Consider the following 21,137-nt stretch of genomic DNA (forward strand, 5'->3'; position numbering starts at 1 on the left):
AAATCATACTGTGATATTCTAAGTTACATAATCAACACTGTAAAACCAATGTGAGAATACAAACTGTGCGTTGAGACTTTTGTCGGTGTATAATATCAATCTTAGTAATAAAAGAAAGCTCTATAGTGCCAATTGAACTTTCAACATTATCTCTAAAAGAACATTGGGAATCTTGGCAAAGTGTTGTGAGATTCTGCTGCATCGAACGTCGTTTCCAACGTGGGATTAACGTGGTTTCTTCAATCATGGTATGCATCGAGGGACGTCGGCAAGGGATATTAACGTGGTATCTTCACTGAATGGACTTGTCGCGCTGCTAGTGCTGAGTTCGAGCCTTGGCTGCATGCTGCAGAATGTTCCAGACACCAAGCCACAGGACAGCACAACACCAACACTTATAAGGTGATCTTTTCATATTTTGAGTGAGTAATCCCACTGACTGACTTTTAACAAAGCACTCAGTTAATCGTAGAGCTCCAACAACAGAAAATTGCTTCGTGTGAACTTCAGCTTGCTATTTATAATAATTCAAGAAAGCTTCATGTCTTGCTTTTGAACTGTAAATTCCTTTTTAAAATCATTTATAACTTGAAGTAATTTCACGTAGATGAATTCTAGGGTTTGCAAGTGCACTATTTTATTTTCTCAACTTAGATGAACTGTAGGAGTATACAGCAAGTGTGCTAATATTATGTTCAAAAATATTAGAAAAACTGTAGGTTTGCATCACAAGTGATGGACTTAATGAAATTCAATGTGCAAAGTGTTATTTTGGTATTTAAATCCCTTTCAAAGATCTTAGGTGAACTGTAGGGTGTTTACGATCTCTAAAAGAGTGAATGTCTCTGAATAAAACAGCATCAATATTTTGTTTTGCATTTTTGGAAATATTGACTGAAAATTTGAGTTTGACGATTCAACTGCAGGGTGATTTTCATCACATCACATTACTATTATAGACTGTTATGCCTTTCAGCGTTCAGTCTACAAGCCTCTGAGAATTTACTAAACGTCGCAACAATACTCGATTTGCAACTAGTGTTGTGGCCTCATTTAGTTCTATACCTCTTATCTTTAAATCGTTAGAAACCGAGTCTAACCATCGTCGTCTTGGTCTCCCTCTATTTCTCTTACCCTCCATAACAGAGTCCATTATTCTCCTAGGTAACCTATCCTCCTCCATTCGCCTCACATGAACCCACCACTGAAGCTGGTTTATGCGTACAGCTTCATCCATCGAGTTCATTCCTAAATTAGCCTTTATCTCCTCATTCCGAGTTCCCTCCTGCCATTGTTCCCACCTGTTTGTACCAGCAATCATTCTTGCTACTTTCATGTCTGTACTTCTAACTTATGAATAAGATATCCTGAGTCCACCCAGCTTTTGCTCCCGTAAAGCAAAGTTGGTCTGAAAACAGACCGATGTAAAGATAGTTTCGTCTGCGAGCTGACTTCCTTCTTACAGAATACTGCTGATCGCAACTGCGAGCTCACTGCATTAGCTTTACTACACCTTGATTCAATCTCACTTACTATATTACCATCCTGGGAGAACACACAACCTAAATACTTGAAATTATCGACCTGTTCTAGCTTTGTATCACGAATCTGACATTCGATTCTGTTGAATTTCTTACCTACTGACATCAATTTAGTCTTCGAGAGGCTAATTTTCATACCATACTCATTGCACCTATTTTCAAGTTCCAAGATATTAGACTGCAGGCTTTCGGCACAGTCTGCCATTAAGACCAAGTCGTCAGCATAGGCCAAACTGCTTACTACATTTCCACCTAACTGAATCCCTCCCTGCCATTTTATACCTTTCAGCAGTTGATCCATGTAAACTACGAACAGCAAAGGTGAAAGATTACAGCCTTGTCTAACTCCTGTAAGTACTCTGAACCAAGAACTCATTCTACCATCAATTCTCACTGAAGCCCAATTGTCAACATAAATGCATTTGATTGATTTTAATAATCTACCTTTACTTCCATAGTCCCCCAGTATGGCAAACATCTTTTCCCTCTGTACCCTGTCATATGCTTTCTCTAGATCTACGAAACATAAACACAACTGCCTATTCCTCTCGTAGCATTTTTCACTTACCTGGCGCATACTGAAAATCTGATCCTGGCAGCCTCTCTGTTGTCTGAAACCACACTGGTTTTCATCCAACTTCCTCTCAATGACTGATCGCACCCTCCCTTCCAGGATGCCAGTGAATACTTTGCCTGGTATACTAATCAATGAGATACCTCGATAGTTGTTGCAATCCTTCCTGTTCCCTTGCTTATAGATAGGTGCAATTACTGCTTTTGTCCAATCTGAAGCTACGTTACCAACAGTCCACGCTAATTTTACTACTCTATGAAGCCATTTCATCCCTGCCTTCCCACTGTACTTCACCATTTCAGGTCTAATTTCATCTATTCCTGCTGCCTTATGAAAATGAAGTTTATTTACTATCCTTTCCACTTCCTCAAGCATAATTTCACCAACATCATTTTCCTCTTCCCCATGAGCTTGGCTGTTTGCAACACCACCATGATGATTTCCTTTTACATTGAGAAGATGTTCAAAATATTCCCTCCACCTCTCCAGTGATTCTCTGGGATCTATTATGAGTTCATCTGAATTACTCAAAACACTGTTCATTTCCTTTTTCCCTCCCTTCCTAGGATTCTTTATTACTGTCCAGAAAGGTTTCCCTGCTGCTTGACCTAGCCTTTCCAGGTTATTACCAAAATCTTCCCATGACTTCTTTTTGGATTCAACAACTATTTGTTTTGCTCTGTTTCTTTGGTCTACGTACCAATCCCTGTCTGCCTTGGCCCTTGTTTGGAGCCATTTCTGATAAGCCTTCTTTTTACGTTTACAGGCTGCTCTCACTTCATCATTCCACCAAGATGTTCGCCTTTTCCCATCTTTACACACAGTTGTTCCTAGGCATTCCCTTGCTGTTTCTACTACAGCATCCCTGTATGCCACCCATTCACTTTCTATATCCTGAACCTGCTTACTGTCTACTGTTCGAAACTTCTCACTAATCATATCCATGTACTTCTGTCTAATTTCCTCGTCCTGGAGATTTTCTACCCTTATTCGTTTGCAGACAGATTTCACTTTCTCTACCCTAGGCCTAGAGATACTTAGTTCACTACAGATCAGATAATGGTCTGTATCATCGAAAAATCCGCGAAAAACTCGTACATTCCTAACAGATTTCCTGAAATCAAAGTCTGTTAAGATATAGTCTATTATGGATCTGGTACCCCTAGCCTTCCATGTGTAGCGGTGAATAGCCTTATGCTTGAAGAATGTATTCGTAACAGCTAAACCCATACTAGGACAGAAGTCCAGCAAACGCTTCCCATTCCCATTAACTTCCATATCTTCCCCACATTTACCAATCACCCTTTCGTATCCTTCAGTTCTATTCCCAACTCTCGCATTGAAATCGCCCATTAGCACTATTCTATCCTTACTGTTGACCCTGACCACGATGTCACTCAATGCTTCATAAAACTTGTCAACTTCATCCTCATCTGCACCCTCACATGGTGAATACACGGACACAATTCTTGTCCTAATTCTTCCCACTGACAAATCTACCCACATCATTCGCTCATTTACGTGCCTAACAGAAACTATGTTGCGTGCAATGGTATTCCTGATAAAGAGCCCTACCCCAGACTCTGCCCTTCCCTTTCTAACACCCGTCAAGTACACTTTATAATCTCCTATCTCTTCCTCATTATCTCCCCTTACCCGAATATCACTTACTCCTAGTACATCCAGATGCATCCTCTTTGCTGACTCAGCCAGTTCTACCTTCTTTCTTCCATAAGCCCCATTAATATTGATAGCTCCCCATCGAATTCCATTTCGTTCGCCAAGTTGTTTCCGAGGAGTCCCTCACCTGTCAAATGGGAGTGGGACTCCATTACTCCCATAGGTCCGAGGCTTGCTTAAAGTGTTCTGAGCTCGGTGAATTCATGAAGCAAGATGCTGCCCTACTTGCACATAGTCCAAGTGAGGATCTCTCCTCTAACGGGTTATGGACCACCCGTGAATTGTATAGTCCTAGCCGCCTGAGCACAAGGAGGGCCACGACTCAGAATATGTCCGAGATGCCCATTCCCGTTCCATAGCAACTGGTATCCCGACTCTCACTACCACTTACTAGGCCACTCAGCCGTTGCCCATGGTTCACGAACTAGGACGTGACTACAGTAACCCACAAACATGATTTTCATGAATATTTGTAATAAATATTGTCAAAAAGATTTTACCATCTATTATTCGCCCTGCGATACTATCCATCTCTGTACCTGCTCCAATAAGTAACCGAGCACTACCTGAGATCCTTCCCATGCTCTGGCCCATAATCATTTCCTGGTACAGTATGAAAGCAGACACTGAATTAGATTCTCAATTTTTTTACCGATAAATGTTTCAGAGAAATTACTAACAAAACTAATTGGTATGCGACAACGATAGTAATAATAATTATAAAAGTGTAAAATAATTTGTCTTAAATTGCATATACAGCTTTTATTGCTCCAGTACAGCTTGCTGTAAACGTTTAAGAGCAAGTGCTATCTCCAAAATTGCCAAAGATACCCGTCATATAAGATAGAGGAAGGAAAAAGGTAGGAAAGGGAAATGTGGAGTGGTGGATAGGAAAAGACGTGGAACAGAGTCATGAGAGGGAGAAAAGGAGGAAGAAGTAGCTTCTGCAGCTGTCAGTAAAGATAGGGCTGAACAGGAGGGGAGAGGATGAAATTGAGGTGGGTTGGGTTGAGGCACTTTTCATGGGGGATTCCATAGTTAGACATGTGGGAAAGTGTGTGCAGAAAAGGGAACCAGGGTAGAGTGTTATACAGGAATTAGGTTGAGGCAGATGTTGAGGAAAGTAGAAGAGAAGGAGGAGGGAAAGGAGAAGGGGGTAGTGTTTCACGTTGGTATTAACAACGTAAGACAAGCGGGAATAAGTACCAGCATAGTTGAGGATGTGTGGGATCTGGTAAATGCAGCACGGGTGATGTTTAAGGAGGAAGAGATTATCAGTGAAATACTGTATAGGAGGGATACTGACTGGATGGTAATATGGGATTTAAATGAGACTATGGAGTGGGTATGTGAGAAACTGGGAGTGAGATTTCTAGATCGTAATGGGTGGGTAGGAGATGGGGATCTGCGCTCAGATGGCCTTCACTTAAACTGCAGTATTACATATAAGTTAGGAAATTTGTTTAGAAGCGTTATGGGAAGGTACATTCAGGGAAACGGGGTGGTGTAGTTTGCGGTGATTAGGGTACAGAGAACTGGAAGTCGAGTAAGGATGACATAAAAATGTTGGTGTTCAACTGTGTAAGTATTGTAAAGAAAGGAATAGAATTAAGTAATTTAATAGATATAGATAGATAGATTAGATAAAGCCTTTATTTTCTGTGGCAAAGTTAGGGCTCGTGGCCCTTTCTTACACTTAACCGCACATATTATTATTATTTCATACATTGACATTGATTAACTTAAAATACTAAGAACTACAAATAACACTAATATTTAAGACAAAAATATGAATATGTATACACAAAGAAAGAAAGAAAGAAAGAAAGAAAGAAAGAAAGAAAGAAAGAAAGAAAGAAAAAGGAACTGCCTACATAATACAGGTATGAAAAAAAAATTTAATGCACAATGAAAGAAATACGAACGTAAAAATACTAGTAAGCTTAATAAAAATATTAAATGAAATTTAACTAATTGTATCCTTGCAATACTAGATCTAAGTTAAATACAGTAGTTACTACTAGCTATTTTTAGGCTACTTCTACTTCGTAAATACAATATGGATGTTTTTAATTTAATTTAAATTATCATATTAACCCAATATTTTATTTTATTGTGCAATAATCTCATATAATTTTCACACACAATCACTTGTTCCACTCATACAGGTACCTTGCTGGAAGCACTTAACGAGGAACTTCTGGTAAGAGTTTTTAAATATACGTTTTGATGCAGCATCCTTGATGTCTTTGGGAAGAGCATTCCACCATCCCGAAGCAGTGACAGTAAATAATCAATAGTATGTGGTTGTTCGGTGGACAGGTATTTCTAGGAGGGACACTGAGCGAGTATCATGGAGATGTGAAGAACCAAAGTGACGAAAATTGCTGGAGAGATAAGCAGGGATGTCTTCCGAAAGTACCTGGTACACAAGAACATTTGAATGTAGTTTATGCCTGTCGTCTAGTCGTAACCAAGATAATTGTTTATAGTAGGGAGAAACTCGAGCGTCATACCGTAAATCCATAGCATATCTAAGACAAGCATTTTGAGTGCGTTGTAGTTTCAAGCTTAATTCATTTGTTATATCCCTAAAAATTTCATCACAGTAGTCAAAAATGGGAAGTAATAATGACTGAACAAATTGAATTTTTAGTGATCGAGGGAATACATTTCTGAACCATTTTAAGGGGGTGCAAGCCACAATAAACCTTTTTGCAGATATTCTTAACTTGCGCTGACCAGTTTAGAGTTTCCGTTATAATAACTCCAAGGTTAGAAACTGATTCACAGTAAGGTATAACAGTATTATTTAACGTTATGGGAGGAATGCAATTTTGTTTTAAAATGTGAAGTTTCTTTGATGTACCGATGATAATGGCTTGTGTTTTATGGGGGTTTAATTTAAGGTTGTTTTTAGTTGCGTAGCCATTAATTTGCTCAAGGTCAGCGTTTACATTAAATATTCTCTGTTGTATATTATTAGTTCTAGTGTGGTAATAAATTTGCAGATCATCAGCATAAGGATGGTACTTGCAGTGCTTAATTTATCCGGTGATATCATTTATATATAAAGTGAATAGGAGAGGGTCCAGGACTGACCCTTGTGGGACACTAATATTTTTTGTTCTCCACGTTGATTTTTTATTATTTGCAACCACACACTGCCAGTGGTTTGTGCGGTATGAATAGAAAAATTCCAGCATTTTCTGGCTAAAGTTTAAGGACTGTAATTTGGGAAGAAGCAACCTAGGATCAACAGTATCAAATGCTACTGAAATCTAAGAGAGTAAGTATTGTCACTCGTTTGTTGTCCATTGCATATCTATGTCATCTGTCACTTTCAGCAGAGCTGTCGTGGTACTATGTGTTTTCTTAAAGCCTGATTGGTAAGAGTCGAGTAAAGCATATTTATGCAAATACGTAACGATTTGCTCACGAACCAGGCGTTCCAGCACTTTGGACAGGGGTGGTAGGATAGAAACTGGTCGGTAATCTGAAGGAATACTGGGTCCATCCTTTTTCGGGATTGGGATGACGAGGGCATCCTTCCACGTCGTAGGGAAAATCCTTGGGTTAAACAGTAGTTAATAATTTGTGTTACGATCGGCAGAATGGCACCAATGATATATATGTAGAAAGACAGAGGTATGCCATCGTGTCCACCAGCATTTGATCTGAGAGAATACATAACTCGTTTTATGTCGTTTATACCAACCTCTTCAAACACAAATGTATCTTGAATTGGCATAGAATAAACATTATTATTATTATTATTATTATTATTATTATTATTATTATTATTATTATTATTATTATTATTATTATTATTATTATTATTATTATTATTATTATTATTATAATAGTTACCAGATATTGTATTAGGAGATGAATTATGGCTGAGAAATGATATAATAGATGCAGAAATATTCTTATGGAACTGGAGTTTGTATTGTAGATAGAATAGGAATGGTAGGAGGGGGAGTATTAATTCTGGTGAAAGACGACTTTGTAAGCTACAAAAAGGTTAAAGATGACAAACATGAAATTTTAGGTGCAAGGCTCATCGCTGAAGATAATATGCAACTTTGTCTTTGGAGTGTATACACCGGGAAAAGGTAGCGCTGGCACTGATTCAGAATTAAGTGATAAGATAATCAGCTATGTGGGAAACGATATGGAAAGGAACGTGATAGTAGCGGGTGATCTCAATTTACCAAACGTCAATTGGGAAGGTAATGCGAATGACAGGAAGCATGACCAACAAATGGCAAATAAGTTAATATGGGAAGGACAGCTGATTCAGAAAGTGATGGAACCAACTAGAGGGAAGAATATTCTGGATGTGGTGCTGGTAAAACCAGATGAGCTTTATAGAGAAACCGAAGTAATAGATGGTATTAGTGATCATGAATCTGTTTTTGTAGTAGTTAAAAATAAATGTGAAAGAAAGGAAGGTCTTAACAGTAGGATTATTAGGCAGTTCCATATGGTGGATAGGCATAAGGGAGTTTCAACATTGTAACTAGCTGCCTCTGTGGATCCGTGGTAGAGTGTCGGCCTCCGGATCCCAAGATAGCGGGTTCAAACCCGGCAGAGGTAGTCGGATTTTTGAAGGGCGGAAGAAAGTCCATTCGACACTCCATGTCGTACGATGTCGGCATGTAAAAGAACTCTGGTGATACATTTGGTATTTATCCGACAAAATTAATTAAATCTCAGCCATAGACGCCCAAGAGAGATCCGGTTTACTCTAGGTCCGCTAGATGGCAGACAGAGTAAACCGGAACGTCGAAATTGACGAGCAGACAGCCAGATGGTGTCAAATCGAAATGTCTGCAAACGGTAGCTGAGGCCATACGACTATTATTATTATTATTATTATTATTACATTGTAACTATGATCAGTGGAAAATGGTAAATAAAAATGTAAACAGACACTGGGATGGGTTTAAAGCAATTGGTGAGGAATGTGAAAACAGGTCTGTACCTTTAAAGTTGGTAAGGAATGGTAAAGACCCACTATATTATGATGGAGAAGTAAAGAGACTAAGAATGAGGTGCAGATTGGAAGAAATAGAAGTGGCTGTGGAAGTAAGGAGAAATTGAAGGAATGTACTAGAAAATTGAATCTAGCAAAGAAGTCAGCTAAGGATAACATGATGGCAAGCATAATTGGCAGTCATACAAATTTTTTTGAAAAATGGATGGGAATGTATAGGTAATTTAAGGCAGAAGCAGGTTCCAAGAAGGACATTCCAGAAATCATTAAAGAAACAGGAGGAGTGTGTATGTGAGGATCTTCATAAGGCAGAAGTATTTAGTCAGCAGTATGTAAAGATTGTTGGTTACAAGGATAATGTCCAGATAGAGGATGTAACTAATGCTAAAGAAGTATTAAAATTTACCTATGATAACAATGAAGGAAGGGTGCGATCTGTCATTGAGAGGAAGTTGGATAAAAACCAGTGTGGCTTCAGACCACTGAGAGGCTATCAGGATCAGATTTTCAGTATGCACCTGGTAACTGAAAAATGCTACGAGAGGAATAGACAGTGTGTTTATGTTTCATAGATCTAGAGAAAGCATATGACAGGGTACCGAGGGAAAAGATGTTCACCATACTGGGGGACTATGGAATTAAGGGTAGATTATTAAAATCAATCAAAGGCATTTATGTTGACAATTGGGCTGCAGTGAGAATTGATGGTAGAATGAGTTCTTGGTTCAGGGTACTTATATGGGTTAGACAAGGCTGTAATCTTTCACCTTTGTTGTTCGTAGTTTACATGAATCAACTGCTGAAAGGTATAAATTGGGAGGGAGGGATTCAGTTAGGTGGAAATGTAGTAAGTAGTCTGGCCTATGCTGACGACTTGGTCTTAATGGCAGATTGTGCCGAAAGCCTGTAGTCTAATATCTTGGAACTTGAAAATAGGTGCAATGAGTATGGTATGAAAATTAGCCTTTCGAAGACTAAATTGATGTCAGTAGGTAAGAAATCTGAGAGAATTGAATGTCAGATTGGTGATAAAGAGCTGCAACAGGTAGATAATTTCAAGAATTTAATGTGTGTGTTTTCCTGGAATGGTAATATAGTGAGATTGGATCAAGGTGCAGTAAAGCTACTGCAGTGAGCTTGCAGTTGTGATCAACAGTATAAGAAGGAAGTTACCGAGCTCGATAGCTGCAGTCGCTAAGTGCGGTTACTATCCAGTATTCGGGAATAGTAGGTTCGAACCCCGCTGTCGGCAGCCCCGAAGATGGTTTTCCCTGGTTTCCCATTTTCACACCAGGCAAATGCTTGGGCTGTACCTTAATTAAGGCCATGGCCGCTTCCTTCCCACTCCCAGCCCTTCCCTGTCCCATCGTCGCCATAAGACCTATCTGTGTCGGCGCGACGCAAAAAAAAAAAAAAAAAAAAGAGAGAGAGAGAGAGAGATATGGAAGTCAGCTCCTGGACCAAATTATCTTTACATGGGTCTGTTTTCAGATCAGTTTGTAGGAAATAAAGGCTAAGTTAGGAATGAACTTGATGTATGAAACTGTACGCATAAACCGGCATCGGTGGTGGAGGATAGGTTACCTAAGAGAATAATGGACTTGGTTATGGAGGGTAAGAGAAGTAGAGGGAGACCAAGACGACAGTGGTTAGACTCGGTTTCTAACAATTTAAAGATAGAGGTATAGAACTGAATGAGGCCACAGCACTAGTTGCAAATAGAGGATTGTGGTGACATTTAGTAAATTCACAGAGGCTTGCAGCCTGAAATCTGAAGGGCATAATAGTTTATAATGTATGTATGTATGTATGTAACAATGACCTTTATAATAAGATACAAAATTTGAAAACAAGAAAAATGGCTGGAATTGATAATATTTTTGGGATATACTAAAGACAATGGGTTGGGATATGGGACCATATCTGAAGTACTTATTTGATTATTGTTTGCATGAAGGAGCTATACAAGATGAAAGGAGAGTTGCTATAGTAGCCCCTGTGTATAAAACAACGTGTTATAGACATAAAGCTGAAAATTACAGGCCAGTCAGTTTGACATGCATTGCATGTAAGCTTTGGGATAGCATTCTTTATGTTTATATTAGACATGTTTGCAAAATTAATAAGTGGTTTGATAGAAGGCAGTTTCTCTTTAGGAAAGCTTATTCCACTGAAGCTCAACCTGTAGGATTCCAGCAAGGTATAGCAGATATCTTGAATTCAGGAGGTCAAATGGACTGTATCGTGATTGACCTGTCTAAGGCATTTGATAGGGTGGATCATGAGACTACTGGCAAAAATGAGTGCAATTGGACTAGAAAAAAGAATGACTGAATGGGCGTCTATATTTCTAGAAAATAGAACTCGGAGAATTAGGGTAGGCAAAGCTTTATCTGACCCTGTAATAATTAAGAGGGGAATTCCTGAAGGTATTTGTGACTTCATTTTGAGTGCCAAGTTTGTGGTAGTGTTGTCTAGTGAATTTACTGACCTAGGGAGAGTCTCTGCGACCACCTTGAGACTCTGGCTAAATGGAGGTGTGATGCGATTATAAGAACTCAACAAGAGAGTTCTCTTAGCCTCTCTCACCTCAATTCTCCATTTCTTACCTACACATGGTGCCCCTGTTAAGCCGAGCAACCCAGTGGAAGGTTGGGTAACAACCCCAGCGGGAAGCTGGGTCGGTGAGCAGAGTTGAATTGGGGGTCAGTGGAAGGCAACGGGAAACCACCACTGTTAATTTTCCCAAGACAACCTCATGGCTTTACTCAATCATAAATCAGTGTCCGGAGTAAGTCTCACAGTCGGATCTACGGGGGAGACATGGTTGAGAGGAGCATCTGAATGTGCAAATCAATCCAAACCAACTTTGCGCGTAGTTAGAAAGATTGCAACCTGGAATGTACAAGGTCTCTTACAGACAGGAAAACTGGCTATCGTTGAAAGAGCAATGAGCCTACATGATCTGGACATACTTGGACTCAGCGAGACACATTGGAAAGGTTGTGGCCACTTTGTCACTCACTCGGATAACACCATATATTTTTCTGGAAGTGAGGATCTCAGTCGGAATGGTGTTGCTGTAGTTATTCCTAAAATACTAGCCAGTGCTGTCGTCGGATATGAGCCTGTCTCTGACAGAATCATCTCTATTAATATGAATGCTTCTCCGTGTAGGATCAACTTCATTCTACTGCAGTTGCACTGGATGAAGAAATCGATGAATTGCACGAGTTGCTGGAATGCACCATCAGACAGATTCCTCAGAAGGAAATATTAGTCATTCAGGGTGATTTTAGTGCGAAGATAGGCGAGACTATTGAAGACAATCATTTGAGACATGTGGTTGGAAGGCACGGTCTAGGTGTGAGAAATGAGCGTGGTGAGCGTCTACTGGAGTTCTGTGTTGGCAATAACCTGTCTATCTGCAATACTCTCTTCCAACATCACCCACGGCGTCGATACACATGGATTTCTCCTGGCGACAGGGTTCGAAATCAGATTGATTTCATTTTGGTGAGGCAAGGATGGCGGACTTCTGTACTGGATTGCAAAACCTATCCTGGAGCAGACTGTGGTAGTGATCACATTATGCTATCCATGAAAATGCGGATCAAACTGAAATTGACCAAGAAGAAGAGAGTGACACAGGTTTTCATTACTGACAAAAATGCTCTCCAAGATTTTGGGGAAAGAATAAGGCCAAAACTCCAGCAAGTACGGGAGGAAGGATCAGCCTCCCAAACATGGGATAACCTCAAGTCAATCATTAACTCTTCTCTCCCTGAACCATTTACTAATTCTTCCCAAGCTAAGCACCCCTGGATATCGAACACCACTCTACTGCTGATAGAAGAACGGGGCATACTGAAGAAACGTGGCATTCAAACCAAGCAAGACGAAGAAGCATTCATTGAACTTTGCCGTGAAATACAGCGCAATTGCAGAACTGACAAGACACGGTATCTCACTAGTATTTGTGATGAAATAGACCAACATCATAGGCTGAATCAAACACTTGATCTTTTAAAAAAAGTCAACAGCATTACCCGTGAGTTCAAACCACGCACATGGGTGATTGAAGATGAAGATGGCAACCTTATTACTGATAAGAACAAAGCAATAGAGAGGTGGAAACAATACTGTGAAATGCTGTATTGCAAAGGAAATAATTCTACCGAACAGGAAATTTCTATGAGGTATGACAAAGAACCTGATATTTTTTTATTCACTGAAATTGTGAATGCTGTCAATCATTTGAAGAACAACAAAGCCCCAGGTATGGATGGTATTTCGGGAGAAATGCTGAAAGTGATGGGGGAGGAGGGCATGCGTGTTTTACATTCAGTATGCAATATGGTGTGGAAAACTCGTGTATGGCCCAAGGACTGGACAACATCAATACTAATCCCTCTTCACAAAAAGGGGTATATAAGGGATTGTTCCAATTATCGTACTATCGCATTAATATCCCATGCAAGCAAAGTTCTGCTCTACATAATAAATCAACGCCTAAAACCATTCCTGCAACCTCAGATATCTGCAGAACAAGCAGGCTTTGTTGCAAGTAAAGGAACACGAGAATCTATTCTGAACACGAGACATAATTGAGAAATGTTGCGAGTTTTGTGACCCTGGAGTCCATCACTTTCATCTCCCCAACAGAGAGGATCTCGTTTCTGTCCTTTAGATCTGGCAATAAAGCATACACGAACATAAATGCACGTGCGCCAATAAATGACGATAACAAGAAAATCCCGGAGAAAGTAGATAACTTTTGGGAAATTCTTGAAAAGACAACGTCCAAAATTCCACAACACCATATGAAAATTTTGGTTGGTGATTTCAGTGCTCAGATAGGTAAAGAAAGAAGGTACAGGAAAATTGTGGGGGACTACCCAGCACATAACAGAACAAACAGAAATGGTGAAAGATTAATCAGTTTCTGCAGACACTTTAACTTGAAACTCATGTCTACACACTTCAAGGCACTCCCTAACAAGAAAAAACATGGGCATCTCCTAACACGTTGCTGGGGGAGTTTCAGATCGACCATGTTGCTTTTACGACCAGAAACCGAAGGGAAATTTTGAACGTCAAGGAAAGAAAAAACTTAAACATAGATTCGGACCACTACCTCTTGCAGATTAAAGTAAGATTCCAACCAAACAAACCCAAACAAAGAATCAAGAGGAAGCTTAGAATTGATGCAGATACTCTGAAACAAAGCAAAGAGACTTATTGCGAAAAATTGTCGAAGCTGAATATGAACAGCTGGTAAGAGATCAGAAAGTCAATGTTTAAAGCAGTTGAAGGTTTGGGGGATCCAGCGAGGAAACGAAAACACAGGTGGTGGAATGAAAAGTGTGATGATGTAGCTTTGGACAGAAAACTACAAGCATGGAAGAGGTGGCATTCCAACAAAACCGAGGAGAGATGGGAAACTTTCAGGAAAGAGAGGAAGAAAACGGCTAAGATCATACGATCAGAGAAATGAAATTATGACAGAAGTAGGATGGATAAGATAGAAGATGATTTTTGAAAGAACAACACTTGAGCATTTTACAAAACCTTCAGAGAGGAACTACAGGGATACCAGCCATCAAGTTTGTGTTTCAAGTGGGAGGATGGTAGTGTAGTAACAACAAAGAAAATTGTCAATTTCTCGCAGATTACTTCAAAATGTTGCTGAATTGCGCAGAACCTGTGGAAAGATTGGATACGAAAAATTATCTCAGGATAACCAAGATTCCAAGCCACCGAGTCTAGAAGAGATCAAAGAAATAATAAATGAGTTTGAAAGCAACGAAGCACCAGGTGAAGATGGAATTATTGCAGAAAAGTAGAAGTTCAGAGGAGAAACTGCAGCAAAAGCAATCCATGCCATCATAGGAGAAATTTGGAGAGATGAAAAGATCCCCAGTGATTGGAAGTGTGCTCTTATACACCCACTTCACAAGAAAGGTCTCCGGACAAACATCAGTAACTATAGAGGCATCTCTTTACTCCCAATAACATATAAGATACTCTCTAAAGTACTATTGAGAAGAGTTGAAGAACAAGCAGACCATCTCATAGGTGAGTACCAAGCTGTTTTTCGAAAAGGAAGATCATGCGCAGATCATGCGCAGAACAAATATTTAACCTGAAGAGCATTCTCAGAATAAGAGCTTTGAGAAGCCAGAACACCGTGGTAATATTTGTTGATTTTAAGAAAGCGTATGATTCAATTGACAGGCAGACTCTATTTAATGTCCTAGAGGAATTCGGAATTGACAGGAAAACAAGAATGTTAATAAAACAAACCGTGACAGAAACTTTCTCAAAAGTCAAATTCTTTGGTGAAATTTTTGAACCGTTTGAAATAAAAACGGGAGTCAGACAAGGGGACTGCCTATCACCAATTCTCTTTAACATTGTTCTGGAAAAAATCATTAGAACCTGGGGAAAAGCCTTGGAAGTGAAAGGAATAAAGGGAATACATTTAGGGAGGAAAGGACGGAACTTAGAAATTGTTTGGCTTTCGCGGATGATCTTGCACTCTTGGCTCGCAACCGAGATTATGCCCAAATTATGCTGAATACTCTACATGAGATCGCTGAGAAAACGGGTCTCAAAGTATTATATGAGAAGACGGAATACATGGAATATGGACATCAAGGGGAGAGACACTTAGAAGTGAAGCATGGGACTGTAAAAAGAACTGAGAATTTTAAATATCTAGAGGAATGGATAGAACCTAACGGGTTGGATAAAGAGGTGAATAGGGCAAGAATTAGAAAACTAGAATTGGCTTACAGGTTAACCCAGAACAGATATAACAAAAGAGCAATATCATACAAGGTGAAAGTTAGACACTACAGCACAGTGGTAAAGCCAGAGGGTCTCTACGCTTTAGAGAGCCTGACAATGAATAAAAAAGGTGAGCTTCAAGAACTCAGAAAAAAAAAAAAAGGAGAGGAGAATCTTAAGGAAAATTTTAGGACCACACAAAAATGCTGATGGGGAGTGGAGGAATAGAAAAAATGATGACCTCTACAAATACACCGAAAAAATCACTGTCACCATGCGAAAGCGAAGGCTAAAATTCTTTGGGCATCTAGAAAGAATGGATGAGAAATGGCTACTAAGAAAATATTCAAGTACATCACTGGACTGAAAGCTTCGACGAAGTGGGTGGAAGAGGTAAAAAGAGATGCAACAGAAAGTGGACTTACAATGGATATGGTTCACAACAGAAAAGAATTTAGAAAGAAGAAGAAGCCTTAAGTTCAATGCGGTGGCCAAATTCGGAAACAAGAAGAAGGACCTTTGTTTTCTTATATATATCATTGATATGTTTAAAGAATTTTAAAGAAGACTTTTTTGCAGATGTTATTCTGTACAGAGTAATAAATAAGTTACAAGATTCTAAGCAACTGCAAAATGACCTTGATAATGTTGTGAGATGGACAGTAGTCAATGGTATGATGATAAACGGAGTTAAGTCAGGTTGTGAGTTCCACAAATAGGAAAAGTCCTCTCAGTTTTAATTACTGCATTGATGGGGTGAAAGTTCCTTTTGGGAATCATTGTAAGTACCTAGGTGTTAATATAAGAAAAGATCTCCATTGGGGTAATCACATAAATGGGATTGTGAATCTCTGCACATGGTTATGAGGGTATTTAGGGGTTGTAGTAAGGATGTAAAGGAGAGGGCAAACTAGAGTATGGTTCCAGTGTATGGGACCCTCACCAGGATTACTTGATTAAAGAACTGGAAAAGCAGTTCAATACGTTCTGGGTGATTTCCGGTAAAAGAGTAGCCTAACAAAAATGTTGGAAAGTTTGGGCTCGGAAGACTTGGGAGAAAGGAGACAAGCTGCTTGACTAAGTAGTATGTTCCAAGTAACTATTCTCATTTTGGGTCTGTATTGAAGATGATGTAAATCACAAATATTATAATAATTATTTATAGATCCACCTGTTCAATACAATACAATACAATCCACTATTTCATGTGGTTAAAATTTATACATAATACTTAAAATTCATAGGTAGATGTTTCGCCCTTTTTTATGGGCATCATCAGCCTATATCAATCTTAAAGTTATTGGATATGTGATCTTTCTAAGCTTATAAACTATCAGATAAAATGTTGAATTTTGACAAGTTAATATCGATCGATCGATCTTGACCCAACACAGACCTAAAAAATAGAGATCGAATTGTGAATTTTACGTTAGAATTCAGAATTCTGAGAAGGTGCTTTTGAAAGGAAAGGAATATTGAGGTGTGAAACTCACCTCTAAACCCTTTTTAAGTGCATGCGACAGAAAGAAGGGACTTGCGTTTGCCTGGACACAGCAGGAGTGGTCGAGCGTATTATGGAGCAAATTTAAAATGGTCATCTGATGGCATTCAATATGTTTGTCGCCCTAGAAATAAAAGATACCATCTACGTTGCCAGGTTCCTACTGTAAAACATGGAGGTGCTGGTGTTGCTTCTCTGCTAAGGGCGTAGGTCCATTAGTGCGCATTGATGGTATAATGGAGGGTCGTGACTGCAACAAGAATCTTTTGGACAAGCATGTGCTACTTCGAGAAGGTGTTTTAAACAATATGATGATTCCAAACATCAATGTAAATGTGAAACAGATTATGTGCAAAAGAAGATAAAAGTTTTGACATGGCCAAGTCAAAGTTCGGATTTAAATCTTCTGGACGCACGTATAAGGACAGGATCATATAGAAATAAAGCAGTTTGACATCTGAATGGGCAACAATCCCTGAACACAAAGTTAGATCCCTTATTACTTCCATGTTTGCAAGATGTGACTTTGTGATACAAGCAAAAGGCTATGCAACAATATATTAGTTGTCATGGTAAAAAAATGAACACTTCTTTGATTTATTGGTCCAAAAAGTTTTCGCCAAAACATTTATGAGCTTTGAATTTCACAACTTTGTTTTGTTACAAATGATATTCTGCCCTGATACGATTAATTCATTTTGATGTTTGTGTTTTATTGTTCAAATAAGAGGCAAAATAATGCTGCGAATAAAACTTCTGCAGCAAACGTCGTCAAAACACTTATGAGTGCTACTGTATGTATGCTCACACTCTTAAGCAATCAAGGAAGTTCGAATACAGTATTTCACTAGATAGAAAAAAAATAATTTTTCACATTTATTTATTTACCAAGGTATTATCCAATTTTTCTTATGACTATAGTTCGTCTTTCTAGTAGTTTTTAAATTGTTTGCAGTTAAAAGTGGGCAATCTTAGAACAGAGAAGTCATTTAAGTACTTTCGAGTGGCAGTGAATTCAGTGTAATCTTGTTAAATATTTGATATGTGAACGGAAACTTGTAAGTGCTTATCACCTTTTCTCTTCAGCAGGTTTGATTCACTAACACTGAATGGTCAGCATACTGGCCTTCGGTTCAGAGGGTCCCGGGTTCGATTCATTGGTTAATTCCAGTGGCTCGGGGGCTGGGTGTTTGTACTGTCCCCAACATCTCTGCAACTCACACACCACACATAACACTGTCCTCCACCACAATAACACGCAGTTACCTACAAATGGCAGATGCCGCCCACCCTCATCGGAGGGTCTGCCTTACAAGGGCTGCACTCGGCTAGAAATAGCCACATGAATTTATTATTAGAAGTGGTTTTATGAATGTGTGTGTTTTTTGGTCTTTTTTATTGAAGAATTATATGATAATATAACTTCATGCATAATCAGGACTCAATAACGTACTACTTACGTTAAATTTGACCAAACTTCATCGAAAAATGCAGTCAGATGTCGCATTACATCTATTTTCAAACATGCATGCAGAACTCTTGATATGGGGGCCAACCTTTTTGTTATTAGTAGTTTTCAAGTATGGCTTCTCTTTTCCTTTTCAGTGATCATTTACCTGTTATTGAACATGGCTGAGAATACAAAGGTGGAAGATAAAATGCGAAAGAAGAATATATGTGGGATGTTAGCAAAGACTCTGGATAGAGATAATCCAAATCTTCTCCACTTGGTGGTTACATTTTTGAGAAAACTCTCGCTCTTCAGAGAAAATGTAGATGATATGGTGGGTATTGCTAATTTCAGAGTATGATACTCGGTGTTTGTAGCGTTGTACGTAACATGTGAATGTTTCTGTTCATTAATAGGCTGATTTAAATGTTGTGGAGAAATTACCAAAAGTGTTGATGATCAACAATCCTGACGTGATTGAAGTGACACTCCAGTTACTGTTCAATTTATCTTTCGACACTCACCTCCGAGAAAGAATGGTGCGGGTTGGCTTTATTCCCAAAGTCGTCAGCCTTTTGAGTAAGTTCTAGTGCAGTCAACTTGCGTTTTGCAGTGTGTATTTAACTGCTTTATTTTCAATGTTGGCATTAAAAAATATGAATATTTCTGTTGCAGCTGACCAAAGATATGAAACAATTGTTTTGAAAATCCTGTATCATTTAAGTATGGATGATAGATGTAAGTCTATGTTTACCTACACAGATTGTATTCCATTGGTAAGTAGTTCTCCAATCAGTGTTACATTTTACCAAATGTTTTGGGAATGTTCCAATTGAAGCTTACCATGTATGAGTATGTACACCTCCTAAGCAGAGCAGTGGCGCTGGTTTTCTGTTGGATCTTGGTGCTCAAACACACCAGCACATAAATAAATTCCTACGTGTCAAAATTCCAGCATCTCGTAGTCTCTGAAAACCATGAAAGTAGTTATACATAGAACAGCAGACTCTTACACAGAAAAGTCAGCATCACGCTTTGTAAAACTCATCCCGTACGATAGTCATTTGTAATAAAATAATTCTCGTTTCACTCTTTAATATACGTTTGTCCAACCACGGCTCTAGCTAGCTCCTTACCGGCCTTGACATTCAGGTCCACACACTGTAATCGGAGTAGTTACACAGCTTGACACGTGGCGCTGGCGGCCTATCTATATGCGGTGGAAAAGATATTGACTGTGATTGGTGATTATCGTAATTTAGAGTTATGGAGAATGTTACATAGGTTAATATTGTTAAAATTATTAGTCTTAAAGGTTATTTTCGTTGATATGTGCCAAAATAACGTCGTGAAATGAAACTGCAGAGAGATGGGGTAGTCCAACTGACGTTCCTTAAATGTGAGGAATAATAGTAATCGCTTTTATTATCATGGCATTGAGATACATAGCAGAACTTACCACAATATTTTTTTTTCTGATGTTAACCTTGAGATTACGAGTCATTGTTCAATTAGAGTTTTAAAATTCTTCAAGTGTTGCTCTCAGGAAGGGGGGGGGGGGGCTGGACAAATCATAAAAATCCTACTTTCTTCTATATTTGTTGTATGGATAACATAAGTATTTTGACTCAAACATGTTTAATTTTAATTAAAAAATATATATATATATATATATATAGTTTCATATTACATTTCATTCATATCTTTCACTAGAACTTTAAATACCGGGCGAGTTGGCCGTGCGGTTAGTGGTGTGCAGCTGTGAGCTTGCATCAGGGAGGTAGTGGGTTCGAACCCCACTGTCGGCAGCCCTGAAGATGGTTTTCTGTGGTTTCCCATTTTCACACCAGGCTGTACCTTAATTAACACCACGGCCGATTCCTTCCCACTCCTAGTCATTTGCTATTCCACCGTCGCCTTAAGACTTATCTGTATCAGTGTGACGAAAAACAAATAGCAAGAAAAAGAAGAAGAAGAATTTTAAATAAAAATTCAGCAAGAGTGAGTAAATAAATTGTAAATTCTTCATTGCTCAGGTAACAACACTTCATATGTTGGCTTTACTGTCATAACAGTAAAGGTTCTTACTTGTCAGTGTTTAAATGTTAAAGTTCAGTTGTGTTGCAGTCATATGGCAAATATGACTCCGCCTAAAGGATTATTCAGTGAAAGGAAATTTAGGGGTAAAAATATACCCGATTAGCGGGATTAGCTGCCACCCCCAGAGGCCTGGGTTCGATTCCTTTCCCCGCCACAAAGTTTCAAAAGTGGTTCGAGGGCTGGAATGGGGTCCACTCAGCCTTGGGAGGTCAGCTGAGTAGAGGGGGGGAGGAGGGATCGATTCCCACCTCAGCCATCCTCAAAGTAGTTTTGCATAGTTTCCCCACTTCTCCTCCAAGCAAATGCGGGGATGGTACCTAAGTTAAGGCCACGGCCGCTTCCTTTCCTCTTCCTTGTCTATCCCTTCCAATTTTCTCATCCCCAACACAAGGCCCATGTTCAGCTTAGCTGTTGCGGCTGCCTGGGAAAGGTACTGGTCATCCTTCCTAGTTGTATCTGCCAACCTGAAGTCTTTTTTTTTTTTTGCTATTGGCTTT

The 21,137-nt window shown here is 39.1% G+C and overlaps 1 protein-coding gene across 3 annotated transcripts in view; it reads left to right on the forward strand.

Annotated features, from left to right (window-relative positions):
- The window catches only part of Kap3 (kinesin associated protein 3), a 388,285-nt gene that overhangs the window by 112,392 nt on the left and 254,756 nt on the right, over positions 1–21,137 (forward strand). For all 3 annotated transcript variants that reach the window (XM_067144995.2, XM_067144996.2, XM_067144998.2), the window contains 3 exons: positions 18,696–18,874; positions 18,957–19,119; positions 19,216–19,316. In XM_067144995.2, coding sequence (XP_067001096.1) covers positions 18,696–18,874; positions 18,957–19,119; positions 19,216–19,316 — 443 coding nt within the window. The remainder of the gene's footprint in view (positions 1–18,695; positions 18,875–18,956; positions 19,120–19,215; positions 19,317–21,137) is intronic.

This window comes from Anabrus simplex, chromosome 4 (genome assembly GCF_040414725.1).
Source record: "Anabrus simplex isolate iqAnaSimp1 chromosome 4, ASM4041472v1, whole genome shotgun sequence".
Lineage (NCBI taxonomy): Eukaryota > Metazoa > Arthropoda > Insecta > Orthoptera > Tettigoniidae > Anabrus > Anabrus simplex.